The following is an 18,843-nucleotide window of genomic DNA, read 5'->3' as shown; positions in this document are numbered from 1 at the left end:
AAATATGGGATTACTGTCACTGTAGCTATGCGGCGTAACGGGTCCCCCAAAGTTACTGGAAGGAGACGCACACACGAGGGTTGGAACTTTAACAGCGGCAACTATTTATTTACAGTTCGTACAAAATAGATACGTGTTTCAAAGTTTTACTGACCTTCAAAGTAATCACCAGCATTGTGTGTAACCCTTTGCCAGCGACGTGGAAGTCGTAGGATACTCTTAGCAGTGCCAGTTCTGTTGACAGTTCGAGCGGCGCTGTCTATTGTCCGACGAATTTGTAGCAGTTCTGAAGCGAATGCCGTGAAGTGTTTCCTTTCAGTTTAGATATCGAGTTGAGCTCACGAGGGCTTAAGTCAGGGGAGTGCAGTAGGTGGTATAGCACTTAGCAGCCCCATCAGTCAAACAAATCAGTAACAGCTTGCACTGTACGTGCTTGACCATTGTCCTTCAAAATGATGGTCAAGTCCTGCAGAGAGTGTCATCACTTCTGTCTCCATGCTGATGATTTTTGAAACACAACCTACGACCAGCTTAGAGACAGAAGTGGTGACACTGTCTGCCTGACCTTACCATCATTTTGCAGGATAATGCTCAAGCACGTACAGTGCAAGCTGTTACTGATTTGTTTGACTGATGGGGCTGCTAAGTGCTGTACCACCTGCTGCACTCCCCTGACTTACGCCATCGTGAGCTCAACTCGATTTCTAAACTGAAGGAAACACTTCACGGCATTCGCTTCAGAACTGCTACAAATTCGCCGGCAATAGACCTCACCGCCTAAACTTTCAACACAACTAGCACTGTTAAGAGTATCCTATGACTTCCTCATCGCTGGCAACGGGTTATACACAATGCCGGTGACTACTCTGAAGGTCAGTAAAACTTTGAAACACGTATCTATTTTGAACGAGCTGTAAATAAATAGTTGCCTCTATTAAAGTTCCAACCCTCGTATATGGAGTCTTTCACAAATCGCCACAAACAAAAAATGCACCAATGTAGGCTCAAATCCCGCTTCCCACCAAACAATAACTGAAAGGCCGGAATGGACGCATATGTCTCCTTTATCAAATACTGTCATCTCCTTTTAGACTACATTCCATTGCTCAAACTGATTGTTTCTTGTCTTCCTTATTTTACATCTGAATTTAAACATTAATTCTTAAAAAACTTGGAAAAAAACTCGACTCTTTTTTTTTCTGTGGTTTTAGGAATTTCTAACAATTTCCATCTTCTCGTGATTCTTAGCTATTCGTTTCAACAAAATAATACGTCCAAAAACCATATTTCCTTTCCCCTGAGTTTATCACGGCTATATTGAAAGTGCTTTAATTATTTCTTGATGCCCTGGGTAGTTTCTTCACTATTTTATTATACTTTTCATAGAATTTATCTGCTAATGACATGTCATCAATGTACACAGTCACTTTTCACTGCAATTTATTTCTTTATAGGTTATCCAATATACTCATAAAAGAAAATTCTGATACATTCAATTTCAGTAGCAAAACTAACGGGATGAAACTGCACGCAGCGCCTATTTTTCATTGTATCACAGGCTGTTGTAGGTCTGTTTCTCCCTCGGCCCTATGCTGCCAACGTTTCATTGTCTTGGATTCAGCGAGCATGCTGTGCCCACATTTTTTTATAGTGTTTTGATATACTGCTTTCAATTCGCTTAATTGTGCACAGTAAAAATCACAGACAACCACTAGGAACTAGCTTTTACGATTTTAAATGCCCTTTCGTTATGATACCTCTTTCTGATTCTGTCCATTTCCATTATTTCTTGGCCCTGTTCGGCCGCGGCTTTTTAGATTTGTTCTTGATACGGCCGCTGTGCCTGCGATGTTTTTGTCGTTTAATATTCTGGTGTCATTTAACTTAATTGTACTATACATTTCACTTCAACTTATTTGCAGCTACCTTTCGTAATTGAAACTAATATTTCTCCTTGGGCCGAAGTTCAAACTCTCGCTCCTCCATGAGGTGCATTTTAATGTATCCTATTTAGTTTTATGCAGAATCTCTGAGATCATATTTTTCACTTCGTACCACGCCGTTGCAAACTGCCTTCGGACAGCAATATTCATCGGCCAGCCCATTCATCTGTTTACACCACAGCTGTAAGCACAGTACCCACCGACGAACCGACAATACGGGTCATTAGTGTTTATCATGTTATCATGATTTTGCTCTATACGGCGATGTCATTTGCCGCTATATGTTTTGCTTACCCTGTTAACTTCTTGAAGACAAGTATTTTGAAGATGATCATCACTGAAAGTAGTAATTAAATAGGGAAATATTTTCGAACGGAGACTGTTGTAGTATTTATGAAATTTCAAAATATGATACTACTAACTATATCTACTGTATTTAAAGACTGTGTATGTTTATATTTATTTGCCAGTAATGACTAAACGTTGCTATCGCTCCATCAAACTTAACAAAAATGTGTCTAAGGCGTCACACGGTTGTTCAATTATTTTATTCCTTCTCCCATGCAAAATTCGTCGATTTAACTAGGTTTCTTCATCATTATCGAAATATGCTTGTTACATATACTCGTACTCTGGAATCATTTAAAGGTGTTGCGTTCCAACATGCATTTAAACTCTTTCTCAACAGGCTGATTATAAATATAGTTTGTGAGGTTCTACTACAAAGATGCACTTTCTGTTATTTATGGGCTCTGGTTTGTTCAAAACTGGTTCTTGAGTGTTCTTCAGTAGGCTTTGTAATTCCTACTCTTTCGTGCCAGTGAATCTGTTCACTTCTTCTTCACTCACTTTTATTATTCTCATTTGATTCTCTTCAGTTGTCTCTTTGTTGCTGGATGTGAACCCATATAACGGCAATTTTCTGTACCACATACACTGAAAAACATTGTGAGGTGCTTTTCAGAGCGTACTTAGAGTGGTACCTTACGTTAGGAGTTCTTCTCATTCCAGCCGTCCAGGAAGACTTACTGCTTAAATGCTTCTTTACGTGCTGTAATTAGCATAATTTTGTGGTCGTGCTCCCTGTGAGAGTTATATGTAAGGAGTTGGGGAATATCTCTGTATTCTTCACTTAACACTGATTCTTGAAATTTTATAAGATGGGCTACGTGAGATAATTTTGTCTGATTTCAAGAGTTATCTCAGAATTTTCAGTGTTCTCATGATGCTCTCCCAAGAAACAAATTGTAACCATTTGTACACGTTCAGTACCCTCTGTAAGTCCTGTATGATATGAGTTCGATAAGTATGATCAGTATTCTGAGATGGGACGCAGAGGTGATTTGTAAGCAGTCTACTCTGCACAGTGACTGTATTTTCCCAGTATCCTGCTAATGATGGTAAGTCTGCAACATACCTTACTTTTTATATATGTCACAAATTGTTACAACAAGATATTTATATGAGTTGACTGAGTCTAACTGTGAATCAAAGATATTATACACCAAGAAAACTAATATATATATATATATATATATATATATATATATATATATATATGTATAATAGGGGGAAACATTCCACGTGGGAAAAATATATCTAAAGACAAAGATGATGTGACTTACCAAACGAAAGCGCTGGCAGGTTGATAGACACACAAACATACACACAAAATTCAAGCTTTTGCAACCAACGGTTGCTTCATCAGGAAAGAGGGAAGGAGTGGGAAAGACGAAAGGATGTGGGTTTTAAGGGACAGGTATACACTGGCATACACACACATATCCATCCGCACATACACAGACACAAGTAGACATTTGTAAAGGCAAGGCAGACAAATGTCTGCTTGTGTCTGTGTATGTGCAGATGGATATGTGTGTGTGTGCGAGTGTATACCTGTCGTTTTTTCCCCCTAAGGTAAGTCTTTCCGCTCCTGGGATTGGAATGACTCCTTACCCTCTCCCTTAAAACCCACATCCTTTCGTCTTTCCCTCTCTTTCCCTCTTTCCTGATGAAGCAACCGTTGGTTGCGAAAGCTTGAATTTTGTGTGTATGTTTGTGTTTGTTTGTGTGTCTAACAACGTGCCAGTGCTTTCGTTTGGTAAGTCACATCATCTTTGTTTATATATATATATATATATATATATATATATATATATATATATATATGTTCTAAAATGCATACTTTAAAGCCTATGGATATTTATTCAATAGAGGAGATTTGTTTCACATTAGCGAATATGAACACGTGCATTCTAAAACACACGTTTAGGAGAGATTTTTCCCTGTTCTGTTCCATACCAATATCTCTGAACGTTTGTCGGAGAAGTTCTGGTTCACTTTAAATACAGGGTGATTCTTGTTAATTTAAAAAAAAAACCTAAGTGACGTGGGTGATGCTGAGACAAGTAATTTAACATAAGACACATGGAGCCGCAAATGTCGTGAAATACCCCAAAGATTATGACAAATGTTAAACATGTGACGTCACCAGATGACGTACCTCGCCGTACGTACAACGGTTGAGCTCGTTAGTCTTACTCTCACTGGGTGGGGGCAGTGCTACACATCGCTCCGCTATGCTATTCTGCTTTCGTAAATGAAAACCGATTCTTCATAGTCTTGTATCACCACTACCGCGAGTACTGCCGTGTCACATTGGCTAAGGCAAGAAAGAAAACAGTATACCCAAGCGGAGCGCTGCGTAGCACTGCCCTGTGCCGGCGATAGTAGCATCGACAAGCCTGACTGCTGCACGCGCGGCGAAGTACGTGATATGGTGACGAACGAGGCCTACAAGAAAGACAGGCCGAGGCGCGACGTCACGAAGGTAGACCGAGTTCACTCGCTCGCTCTACCCAGAAGAAAAACTGCGTTTCTACACCTGGTTGTATCTGTAGAAACGAGAATTGCACCTTCTACTGGACTCCACTATTACAGACTCTTACTGTTATTAGTGCTACAATGATAGAAAGTGCATGGGCCTGCTAATAATTTGTTACAGCTGTACTGGGCTACAATAAAATTAAAATCAAGTCAAAATGATTATCAGTTACATGAGGCATCACATCTTGTATTAAATGAGGACAGTTACGCAGAAGAGACTAAATGCTACAAAAAAATCCGTTGTATCATTTATGTCGAAAATTGATTTTAAATCTCGTTGTACGAGTAGTAATCAGTAAAACTTCATAATACCAGATTCCAGTAGAAGATGCAATTCTCCATAGCACGTACACATCCAGTTGCGAATTAGCAGGTTTAGAAACGCATTTTGTCTGTTGAGTTAAGCGTGCGAGCGAACTCTGGCCTACCTTCGTGACGTACAGGCTGCGGCCTGTCTTTCTCGTGGGCCTCGATGACGAAGTGGGGCGGCGGTAATAGTTGACATGGGCGATGCTTCGCTATGAAAATACTTTTAAATTGTCTGTGCGTGTTTCACACCTACCTTCGCCGTTTACAAGAGCGTCAAACTATTTTTGCGGTTAGCCAGAAAGCGCTGGAGAACATAATTTCCAGTTTGCAAGCCCACATTACTGTTTGTGCTCACTGAAAGAAAATGTCCCTACTTGCTGTTTACGCTGAGATATCAGGAACTACGACTACAAATAAAAGGTAAGAGTTTTAACTCACTGATATGTTCTGTAAAAAAAGTTCACACACAAAAATATCATGTTGTTGTTGTTGTTGTGGTCTTCAGTCCTGAGACTGGTTTGATGCAGCTCTCCATGCTACTCTATCCTGTGCAAGCTTTTTCATCTCCCAGTACCTACTGCAACCTACATCCTTCTGAATCTGCTTAGTGTATTCATCTCTTGGTCTCCCTCTACGATTTTTACCCTCCACGCTGCCCTCCAATACTAAATTGGTGATCCCTTGATGCCTCAGAACATGTCCTACCAACCGATCCCTTCTTCTGGTCAAGTTGTGCCACAAACTTCTCTTCTCCCCAATCCTATTCAATACTTCCTCATTCAAAATATCATAATTTTCCTAATAATAATAGTAATAATAATAACACCCGTATCGGAAACACCACTGTCTCTCCTTCAGAGGCGACCTCTACGGGAAGTCCCAAGTAAAATGCTCAATCACCCTGACTTCTAATCACCAAAGGTTAATCGATCGCCTTAAAAGTGGATAATAATCTCGCCATTAGTCACGCGGTTTTGTGAAAGTTACGGGCGGCACATAGACGGTTACTTCCGTGAAACCTAAGCGATCCAGGACGATGTACAGTCCTCGCGAGTTCAGTTCCCACTTTTATCGGAAACACATTCAAGTTTGCCCGGCTCTGACCTGTTACGAGGTACAATGCACACAGATGTTTGACTGAGGTGAACAGTTTGATATCTCGGGGTGAAGTGTCCCTTCCATTGCCTTTCTGGCCGTATTTATACAGGATGTTACAAAAAGGTACGGTCAAACTTTCAGGAAACATTCCTCACACACAAATAAAGAAAAGATTTTATGTGGATATGTGTCCGGAAACGCTTAATTTCCATGTTACAGCTCATTTTAGTTTCGTCAGTATGTACTGTACTTCCTCGATTCACCGCCATGATTTCATATGGGATACTCTACCTGTGCTGCTAGAACATGTGCCTTTACAAGTACGACACAACATGTGGTTCAGGCACGATGGAGCTCTTGCACATTTCAGTCGAAGTGGTGGTACGCTTCTCAACAACATATTCGGTGACCGATGGATTGGTAGAGGCGCACCAATTCCATGACCTCCACGCTCTCCCGACCTCAACCCTCTTGACTTTCATTTATGGGGGCATTTGAAAGCTCTTGTCTACGCAACTCCGGTACCAAATGTAGAGGCTCTTCGTGCTCGTATTGTGGACGGCTGTGATACAATACGCCATTCTCCAGGGCTGCATCAGCCATCAGGGATTCCGTGCGACGGAGGGTGGATGCATGTATCCTCGCTAACGAAGGACATTTTGAACATTTCCTGTAACAAAGTGTTTGAAGTCACGCTGCTACGTTCTGTTGCTGTGTGTTTCCATTCCATGATTAATGTGATTTGAAGAGAAGTAATAAAATGAGCTCTAACATGGAAAGTAAGCGTTTCCGGACACATGTCCACATAACATATTTTCTTTCTTTGTGTGTGAGGAATGTTTCCTGAAAGTTTGGCCGTACCTTTTTGTAACACCCTGTATACGGGCGCAGCGGATCGTCAAACGGAACATCCCCTATTTACCGCCCTTGGCACGGATAGAAGGACCTAAACGGCCCCTTTCTCAGACACGTATTAAGAAATAGCTCTGTCGTTTAACAATTTACAGTCTTCTTAATTTTTACGTAAATAGGATTAAGTTTGCTTTAGTTATTGGAAAACTTTTAGCTCGACTGCATTTAAACTCTGTAGGCTAGAATTTCTGGAACGAAATCTACAGTAGAACACGACCTCTGTACTGCCTCTTTCAAATTATCTGTAATCATTGCTATTTACAATAAAGTCTTGAAACTTGGTACATCTGAATTATCGCATGAATGTAGTCGAGTGCTGTAATTAGAAATTTCTTTTACAAATACAAATGATACTTAATGTACCATGTATAAGGACATTTTCGTTCCAAATTTGGATTTAGTAAATAACTTGAAAACAGAGGTAGCTTACTGGCGTCACATACTTAATGTTTTTTCATGTAACTGAGAGTAAATACGAATTTTCATCTTTCTGAGTCTAATATTTAGCGGCCTCAGTTTTTCGTAAAAACATGATTTTAACCAAACTATTGCTCTGATCAAGTTGAGACTGGAAACTTTTAATTATGGCATACACTTACATATTCTGACAAATTTTTAGCTTTCTAGTTTCATTATTTTGTGCCACATATTTTTTTCTTGAGATCTTATATTTTGCCTAACATATTCATTTGATCATTCTGAGACTATATCACTGTTAATATTAATATACCTAAGCATACACTGACGAAATTTGGAAAAGTTACTTTAATTTTTAATTTCAGTCTATGATGGTGCAATCCTTTGTATGTTAAGCACAGGCACATGATGATGACGTGGCGCTGGTAGTAAGTAAACTGGGGTATGCTCCGGCCCACACTCTCGCCTCTCTAACTTTTGCAATGACACAGCTCTTGTTCCGCCTCAACGTCACATGTTCAGTATTTGTCATCTACGTCTGGGGTATTTCCAGACATTTGCGGCTCCATGTGTGTTTATTAAATTACTCATCTCAGCGTCTTCTTCGGCAGTTTTTAAACATTGACAAGAATCAGCCTGTATATACAAGCTGTTAAAAAACGATACTGACAAACTTCTAGGCGTTCTATTGGATGTCTTGAGGAACAAATTGAGGATAGGAACCTGTGCCCAGAAACCTTGTCCAACGACACATTGGCACCAAATTTCACCACATTTCTGCCCAATGCCACAGTGGATGGATCACACAACGCAAAGGTCCTCCCACCTTCTCTTACCCACATTTCACCCCTTCTTTTGAAACCTCTTCAATGTAGTTTAGAACCGCGACGTCCAGCACTGAAAACACGCGGTTTCAGTTGTGTGTGACTGAGGAAAACATGTCAGACACACCACTGCTCAGGGTTGATACGAAACGCCTTAGCGGCGGCATAAAGGGCGTCAGTGAAACCACCCATCCCCTTGGGGAGTTGATTTCCACACATTTCGCTGTCGAAAACAACAGTTCGCATTGCAACGAGCAACAGGATGCCGTTCCTGACAATCTTTGATACTGCTAACACCTCCCAGACGCTTCGACCCTGCTCTAAGTACATCTTGGGCCAGCAACACCAAAGACCGTGGTCACACCTCTTTGGAGTGCAGTGCGTCCCAAATTTTTGCTATGGTGTGTAGGGTGTAACTACCAGTTACCGTTCAGAACCATTCGACGAAATTTTAATGTGATCTGAAGCTGCAAAGTGTGTTTGTGCTTTTTCGGCCTTCCTGTTTCGCGCCCTCCTATGGCATGATCACAGAGTGGTGCGACATTGACACATGAGCGAAGAAAACTGCATAGGGTAATTCTAAGACCACCAAGCCTGGCAATGTAATTGGTTCTACCTGCCGACTATTGTTGGGCACCTTCAAAATCTACCTGTACAGACCGAAACTGTTTTGAGAGTCCTAGGCGCCTGCAGGCAGGCTATGAAGCTGCTTTTGTGCCGGCTACTAGGCCATCCAGAATGGGAGGGGAGTCAAAGGGGTTGCCTGTCTCCAAGGCTTTAGGACTTCATAACGAGCTATCTCTGTTCAGGTACATTTTTAAAGTGCTCAACAGAAGCAGGTGGGTGGCACTGAGAGCGTTGGCGAAATGGGGGGGGGGGGGGGGGGGAGGGTCTTAGAGGAACTCTTTACCATTTCAATCACACATGTGTCAATGTCGCACCACTCTGTTATCACACTGCAGGAGGGCACGAAACAAGATGGCTGAATAAGCATAGGTAGCCCTTGCTGCTTCAGATCACATTAAAATGTACATCAGAGCAAAAATTGCGGTTACACAAAAACTCAAAATGGCTGCAATCACATTCAAGTGATTGTTGGTCCATGATGTCCTTAGAGAAAGCTCGAAGCGTCTAGTTTGTTTCATCAGTGTCAAAGGTTGTCAAGAATGTCATGCTGTGTATTGTCGTTTTCGACTGCAAAATGCCTGGGGATCAACACCCCAAGGAAAAAAGCTGTTTCTTGGCGCCCTTTATGCCATTGCAAGAAGCCTTCTCGTGTCGATTCTAAGGGGCATGGCGTCTCAAATATTTTCCTCGCCACCCATAAGAAAATTGTGTGATTCGATTTTAACACTGGGCATAACGCTTCCGACCTCCATCGCAGAGGCATCCGAAAAAGGGGTGAAACGTTGATAAGAGGGTGCGTTACGACCTTCCCATTAAGTGACACGTCCAGGTTTGCATTGAGAAGAATTGCGGTGAAATTTGGTGCCAATGTGACATTATTAACCGACCTTACACCCTGCTTGAATGTCTGAGCTCTGGCCTTTTTTACACATGTGTCGACAACCTTGCTGTCTGAAGCGCCGCCGAGACCGACAGTGAAGTCTCAGGGCGCCACGCTTTTGCATCATTACAGAGAAAGGTTGTAGGCATCTTTTAGCCAAATTTCACTCTTATACGTTACAGTTACAAGGTTTTGAACAAGCAATTCTTTAAGTGTGTCGCACAGTGTAGCTCCACCTTCTCCTCTGGCACTGGTATTCAGAAGCGATCACCGAATAGCAAACAACATTGCGAGACGTTCCGGCTACAGTCCGTCAGCGTCCGAAGTCAAATTTGTTGCCGAAGGGCGGCCTAGCAGTAGGCTCTTGTACCTATACCTATAACTTCGACGTTCTGTAGCGTGGTTGGCAGAAGTTTCCAGCCACTGTTCGCTGTGCAAGCGATGTTAGCACAGTAACTATGATGGCAACTTGAACTAACAAATGTAAGCAACAGATGCAGTTTCGACCAGTAAGTTTTGAAGAAGAGAAAAGTGTTTACAAAATTTTCCCCCATATCTTGACTCCTGAACGAAAACAAGATCACGTGGATGTTTTCCTTGAATTCATTGAAATCCATAACGTGGATAATTTTTTTCTAGAAAAATTCCTTACGGGTGACAAGACTTGATGCTATCGATACGAACCTATCAGAAAACAACAGAACGCAGAAATGCACATGAATTGTGAGCATTATTACAATATAACCGACATTCAAACCAATATATCTCGAAAGTTGAAGAACATCCCAAAGAGAGACTTTTCTGCCAGTGTCACATTATTGTATCAACAATCTCTGCGCTGTACTCAACTGAGGGGAGACTTTAATACTTCACGTGAAGTGCCTCTTATTAGTCGAGTCTCGAAACATTTTGGCCCGATTGATTATTATTATTGTTGTTGTTGTTATACACATTTTTGCCATTAAGCAGGATTGCAGCGAAATGATCACTTAACCAAGTGCAACGTAGAGTACCTGTGTAATGAGTCATTCCAGCTGCATAGCTGAGGATAATATTTGTTTAGCAATTCACTGAAGAATTAATGTAATACCCGCACGATGATCTCTTTAGTCATACTGTATCAATAGCAGATCGCGAACGGAGTACTATGTTCAATAATAAATGAAAACACCAGTTTGCTTTTGTTCTACAATATGACTTTTATTGCTAACCGGTTTTCGGCTTACAAGGCCATCTTCAGACACTTATGTCTTGTAAGCCGAAAACCGGTTAGCAATAAAAGTAATATTGTAGAACAAAAGCAAACTGGTGTTTTTCATTTATTATTATAATGTTGTTCTACCAAGAACCGACGGAAGATTCTGTTAATGTGAGTACTATGTTCGTTAAATCGGATTACTCAAGCTGATGCCAAATAAAGAGAAGCGACGACACCACCACACTATCTTTACTTAAGTATGTATTCAGCGCTAAATTATGTGCGCCACCATTAACGCTACTGCAAGCAGTTTGACAACAACACCATGACTACTACTGACAACCTGTACCATTATCATCACACAGTTGTAACTCGCAGTGATTACAAGTTGATGATGTTTGTCAAGAGTAACGAAAAGCGCCTCATGAATGTAAAATTCCATTTGCATTACGCCTAGGACGGAGAGAATCCAAAATAATAGCAATAGGTCACCCAACGAAGAGAAGAGTCCACGTATTACCTCAAGTTCTTACAGTTTGATATTAATGCAGTCCCTGGTGGTTTCACACTAACGGGTTCTTCGGAATACTCATATGGGAATTATCAAAGTGTAATTGCTAGAACGCTCAACTACCTAAATAACACCTCATTCTGGATTGAATACGACTCGGAAAGTGACGTTAATTTGACGTTTCCGTTCATTTCCTGACGTCTTACTGAATGAAGTCTGAAGTGCACAGTTGTGTTGCCTGCCGCATGGATTCTGTGAAGTGTTGTGGCAGCTGGCAGTCATTGCTGAATACAGACATGTGCAAATATCCTCACTGCTCCAGGGGAACTCGTCTTTGTTGCATTTTCCCATACCGTAATTAGCACAATAATATAAGGCTTATTCTGTTGAAGAACTTGATGCCCACAAGTCCTTAAATACGAATCTCCGAGCGGTAGTAATGCATGAAAGGAAACAGACTGTTGAACAAAAGAATGGACAGCTCCCCGCTTTTTGCTTTTCCGATAGCGCCTACGATAAGAATCTGGTGTCATATTATGCTTCAGAGCCCTAACTGTTAATTTTTTTTTTTTTACTTCATACTAAAACAAAAGCTATGATATGAGAAGAAGAAATGACTTATATGCTTCTCAGGAACTTTAGTTTTTCGTGTTTATTTTCTCACTTCATACTAAGACAAGGGCGTTGATGGGCTATGGCAGCAGGCGACCGAAGCGAGTGCCTTCGGTAACAGCATAACATCGCCTGCAGCGCTTCTCCTGGGCCCGTGTCCATATCGATTGGATCATAGTCGGCTGAAAAACCGTGGCCTGGTCAGGCGAGTCCCGATTTCAGTTGGTGAGAGCTGATAATAGGGTTCGAGTGTGGCACAGACCCCACAAAACCATGGGCCCAATTTGTTCAAATGGCTCTGAGCACTATGGGACTTAACATCTGAGGTCATCAGTCCCCTAGAACTTAGAACTACTTAAACCTAACTAACCTAAGGACATCACACACATCCATGCCCGAGGCAGGATTCGAACCTGTGACCGTAGCGGTCTCGCGGGTCCATCATTTTATGTGATCACGCCTATGCAATAAACGCAGTTACAACAAACAACGTCTTCTCATCGAACATCTAATAGAATTGAAAATAACTCAACTGGCTAGTTCTTTTGCGTTGATAACAAACTAAAAGCGAGCTATGCATAATTTGCTACGGGTCTGCACAATAAAGAAACATATGCCAAAGCTTACACAAAGTTTTACTGGAAAAAAAGCGTATTGCATCGTCAGCCGGGAAGCCCCTATTCGGGGAGTTTCAGCCGCCAGGTGCAAGTCTTATCTCATTCGACGCCACATTGGGCGACTTGCGCGCCGGTGATGAAGATGAAATGATGATGAGGACAACACAACACCCAGTCCCCGAGCGGAGAAAATCTCCCCCAAAGCCGGGAATCGAACTCGGGCCCGCTCGCATGGGAGGCGAGCACTTTACTGTCCTAGACGGATAAGACGGTGGTTAGAGACACGAATCATGAAGTAGCAGCACACAACATGGAAAAAAACTGTAGAGTTGCTCACACAAAGTGACCGTTAGTAATGAATAAACATGATTGCAAATAACCTTGTTGTCGTTGAACATGTGGAATGCTAAAATAATGAAAGTACATAGCTTCAGTTTTGTATTGGCAGTTAAAATCTAGCTGTGTTAAACCTGCTACTGTTGCATACAAGTGCAGAATCGATAAAGAGTAAAAGCCACTACACAATTAATCCTAACAACTGAGAAACCGATATTAGCAAATGTTTACAATACAGCTATGTACAATAACAATGGAGCAGGTGATGGTGCTTACACCAAACTGCGTCATTATTTGACACGTATGACAGTAAGTATATAACTATACAGGGTGGTCCATTGATAGTGACCGGGCCAAATATCTCACGAGATAAGCATCAAACGAAAAAACTACAAACTCGAAACTCGTCTAGCTTTAAGGGGGAAACTAGATGGCGCTATAGATGGCCTGCTAGATGGCGCTGCCATAGGTCAAACGGATATCAACTGCGGTTATTTAAATATGGACCCCCATTTTTTATTACATATACGTGTAGTACGTAAAGAAATATGAATATTTTATTGGACCACTTTTTTCGCTTTGTGATAGATGGCGCTGTAATAGTCACAAACGAATAAGTACGTGGTATCACGTAACATTCCGCCAGTGCGGACGGTATTTGCATCGTGATGCTTTACCCGTATTAAAATGGACCGTTTACCAATTGCGGAATAAGTCGATATCGTGTTGATGTATGGCTGTTGTGATCAAAATGCCCAACGGGCGTGTGCTATGTATGCTGCTCGATATCCTGGACGACATCATCCAAATGTCCGGACCGTTCGCCGGATAGTTACATTATTTAAGGAAACAGGAAGTGTTCAGCCACATGTGAAACGTCAACCACGACCTGCAACAAATGATGATGCCCAAGTAGGTGTTTTAGCTGCTGTAGCGGCTAATCCGCACATCAGTAGCGACGAAACGTCATTCACCAACAGCGGTAACGTAAACCGGCATAACATGCATTACTGGGCAACGGAAAATCCACGATGGCTGTGACAAGGGGAACATCAGCGACCTTGGCGGGTTAATGTATGGCGCGGAATTATGGGAGGAAGGATAATTGGCCCCAATTTTATCGATGGCAGTCTAAATGATGCAATGTATGCTGATTTCTTACGTAATCTTCTACCGATGTTACTACAAGATTTTTCACTGGATGACAGAATGACGATGTACTTCCAACATGATGGATGTCCGGCACATAGCTCGCGTGCGATTGAAGCGGTATTGAATAGCATATTTCATGACAGGTGGATTGGTCGTCGAAGCACCATACCATGGCCCGCACGTTCACCGGATCTGACGTCCCCGGATTTCTTTCTGTGGGGAAAGTTAAAGGATATTTACTATCGTGATCCACCGATAACGCCTGACAACATGCGTCAGCACATTGTCAATGCATGTGCGAACATTACAGAAGGCGAACTACACGCTGTTGAGTGGAATGTCATTGCACGTATTGCCAAATGCATTGAGGTTGACGGACATCATTTTGAGCATTTATTGCATTAATGTGGTATTTACAGATAATCACGCTGTAACAGCATGCTATCTCAGAAATAAGTTCACAAAGGTATATGTATCACATTGGAACAACCGAAATAAAACGTTCAAACGTACTGTACCTACGTTCTGTATTTTAATTTAAAAAAACCTACCTGTTACCAACTGTTCGTCTAAAATTGTGAGCCATATGTTTGTGACTATTACAACGCCTTCTATCACAAAGCGAAAAAAGTGGTCCAACTAAAACATTCATATTTCTTTACGTACTACACGAATATGTAATAAAGAATGGGGGTTCCTATTTAAAGAAACACCGAGCGAGGTGGCGCAGTGGTTAGCACACTAGACTCGCATTCGGGAGGACGACGGTTCAATCCCGTCTCCAGCCATCCTGATTTAGGTTTTCCGTGATTTCCCTAAATCGTTTCAGGCAAATGCCGGGATGGTTCCTTTGAAAGGGCGCGGCCGATTTCCTTCCCCATCCTTCCCTAACCCGAGCTTGCGCTCCGTCTCTAATGACCTCGCTGTCGACGGGACGTTAAACACTAACCACCACCACTATTTAAAGAAACACATTTGATATCCGCTTGACCTATGGCAGCGCCATCTAGCGGGCCAACTATAGCGCCATCTGGTTTCCCCCTTCAAGCTAGACAAGTTTCGATCTTTTTAATTTTTTCTTTTGGCGCTTATTTCGTGAGATATTTGGCCCGGTCACGATCAATAGACCACCCTGTAGAAACAGTTACAAAGTAACTATGTAAAATAATCAGCATCGATAATTAAGATCTCAGTGAACGATTAAAAGTGATTAATAACGTAGATATAGACGACGCTTTGTCTTTAAAAATGCAGAAGAGCTAAAGACACCAACCTGGTGGTTATCTTGCAGCCGACTGTTAATATAATTACAAGTGAGCTTCGTTAAACTAGCTACACTTATTTGCAATGGTTAGACGTACAATAATTAAGATCTCACTGAACGATTAGAAGTGATGAATAACGTAGATATAGACGACGCATTGTCATTAAAAATGCAGAAGAGCTAAAGAAACCAACCTGGTGGTTATCTTGCAGCCGACTGTTAATACAATTACAAGTAAGCTTCGTTAAACTAGCTGTTGGTTATCCTCTTGCCTACTGTTAATACAAGTGGGCTTCGTTAAACTAGCTACACTTATTTTAGTGTTTGGACATACCTGTATTTTCGCTAAATTGATCGAGCCTCGCGGCTTTTTCTACAAACGATTATAGAATAATTATATACAATGTAACAGAGCCACGAATCGTCAGGATAAAATCAATTACAACAATTAAACAAACTAAAAGCGAGTAGACTGGATTTTGTACGTATCTGTACAATAAAAGAGAAATGCCAAAGCTTACTCAAATTCGCCCTTTATGAGCCAACCGCTACCTGACGTATACAAACTAAAATGCAGTGATTGGAATCCTGCTACGTCAGCAGACGGGACGTAAGTTCGTCACAAGGTATAGGGGACATTTTAATTTAAGTGAGCTGTCTATTTTATTCGTTAAATTGCTGTAGCTTTTGCCCGACTTCCTGTTTTAACCTGATTTTCAACGAACGAAACCGGTCGTTGCACAGTAAATCTGTAATAATATATCTGAGATCGTTTTTATTATCATTTACGTTGTCAGCTGTGGTGCTCAACATGATCGAGATTATTCCCTTTATTGAAGTCGTTTTTGTCAGAAAGTTTCCCCATGTGCCGGCCGTATCATGTTAGAATCATTACACATTCGTCCCTGCTCCGCTATATACTTTCGTTACCACTCACGCTCCCAAAACGCTACCAGGGGCACGAAGTTCCGTGGTGGGAAGTGCTCACACTATCTATGTGGTAATTACTGCGGGGCAGGTCTCCCTGTTTCACATCGTTTGACTGTTCTTCAGCGACTGAGCGTAGTGCTACTTGTACACGTCCTTCATGTTTGAGTTGATTTGAGAAATTCTTTCTGCTTGTGATAATTTTTAGGAGAATTAGTGTGTTATAAGAAGACGTATTGCCTGTTACATTTTGTCTTGGGATCTCCGGCCGACGTTTGTTTAATGATTTTTGTGAATTTTCGCCAGCACGAGTAGTTGTCACTATCGAAAACTCACCCCCGCCCACCAGTTGCTTATGGCAGACTGCGACTTTGGTTTAATGTTTCTGACTTCAACAAGTGGCCACAAGAGCCTTAGTAATATTGTCATTATTAGACTTCAGTGAAATAATTGTGATATTTCTTCATGGAGTTCAGAACTGTTTGTTAAGGATGTGACGCTTTCCGATACTCCAACACATAAAGGTTATTCTTCCAGTAATCATTGATTCACAACAGAAGCTTGCAATTAAGCCAATGTGGTATGTATTCTAAACCCACGAATATAGCTTTTAGCTGTGTTTTATATTTTCCCTGGAACTGCGGATTGAAATGAAAGCGCTTTGACTACAGTATGGGTATCTAAATAGCTTACTGTGCAGAAACTAAAAAAAAATCTTTGCTGTAATAAAACCAGGAAGCCCATTGGCTTACAGATATTTGTGTCATGTGGAAATAGAGTCTTGGAGATAATTGTCCAGTGATGTGGAAGCATTTCAGTAAGGGAGTCCTCTGACGGCAGGTGGTGTGGCTATACAACGCGACAAGCATGAAGGCGGAGTACAATGTGGACGTGGAGCCGCTGGAGACGCTGGGCCAGCAGCAGGGCTGCCAACTGCTATCCTGCCTCAACCCCAGAGGGCTGCTGCCTCCCTTCACTCCTTGGCCGCTGCTCTTCCGCCTCGCGCCCACTCAGCTACGCTACTACAGTGTAAGTCGTCTCGGTCTGTAACTATGTCCATCTCTGCTAATTACTAAGTGGGGGGTAATTGTGATAGAAACTCTCACCCTGCGGCATTCTGTAACTACTTCCTATACCATAAGATGTAGCATTTATATACACTGAAAGATGCAACTTAAAAATTGCGAAACCGGTTGTGTGAGTCTCTAATCGACTTTCAGAAGTACAACTACAGGGCACTATTCGACTTTTCATTCATTTTTATATTTTAATAGTTTTAACACCCATGTAAACACATGTTGTACTGTATGAATTGGTCAGTGAACTTTAAAATACATGTTGAATGACATTAAATTACTACTCATTGTGATAGAGATGTTGACGAAGTTTGCGATAGAGTATAAGAGTTGATCAGTTAATAATGAAGTTGTACTACCTACCATAGGCATTTTGCCTCATATACTCGTACATATGAACCCTGGAACTGGTGACTCCTCGTGTCCACCCCTGCCACCAGCCGAAGTGCACTGTGTAACAAACAGTTTATAAAGGCACATTTGCATGCCGAGCGTGAGTTTCCTCGGAAACGCGAAATATTAATTAAATAAATAATCAGTGACAAATAAATAAAGCCTATGGCACACAACTGCAGCGCTGTGTTGCTGATAAAACAAAAGCACAATTACGTTACTCTTATGTTTGATTAAGAAAGAGAGAGCTCTGGTTGAAGTGGTGCGAGAAGCACGTATTTTATTTTATTGTCTGGCACACCGCCATATTTCATGTTATAGAAGAATACTGCGAGTTGCAACCACACTAGGCACTCGATTCTGTAAAGAATTTATATTTATAAAAGTAAGTAGGATTATGAACTGTAGGCTTATTCATTGAATATATCTGATTTAACTAACTGTGTAACTTTTTTATGTTTAGTAGACAATCACCTCTGTACGACATATTGGCATGGCTGGCAAATTATTGTAATATTGAGATTTAGATTATGAGTCCGCACCTACCGCAGCAGTCTTTGGAAACGATTTAATTACGAAGTCCGATTATTCAAATTTTATTTCACGGTCAACTACGAGTAACATTGCCTTTACGAAAAAGCCATTGTCAAGCGTCTGATAACGAATAATCAAACGTCCACGTTCCAGATAAGCGAACACAATTGCAATCACAATCACCATCATACAGATAGAATAATCAATATCTAAATAACAATATATATTTTTATTTATTTATTTTATTTATTTTATAAGTTGCAGCTTGGATATATACAGTAGTTCTAACCAATTCCACCCCGACATAGACCCCACTGTTTAAAAAAT

At 41.3% G+C, this 18,843-nt stretch overlaps 1 protein-coding gene across 1 annotated transcript in view; it reads left to right on the top strand.

Moving 5' to 3' along the window:
- Nucleotides 1–18,843, top strand: part of LOC126448207 (cilia- and flagella-associated protein 65) — a 170,905-nt gene that overhangs the window by 128,646 nt on the left and 23,416 nt on the right. Inside the window, exon 11 of the mRNA XM_050090995.1 lies at nt 17,354–17,542. Within this exon, the coding sequence (XP_049946952.1) occupies nt 17,354–17,542 (189 nt within the window). The remainder of the gene's footprint in view (nt 1–17,353; nt 17,543–18,843) is intronic.

This window comes from Schistocerca serialis, chromosome 1, assembly GCF_023864345.2.
Source record: "Schistocerca serialis cubense isolate TAMUIC-IGC-003099 chromosome 1, iqSchSeri2.2, whole genome shotgun sequence".
Taxonomy (NCBI): Eukaryota; Metazoa; Arthropoda; class Insecta; order Orthoptera; family Acrididae; genus Schistocerca; species Schistocerca serialis.
The sequence above is the reverse complement of the archived record's forward strand: the minus strand, read 5'-3'. Positions and strand labels throughout refer to the sequence as shown.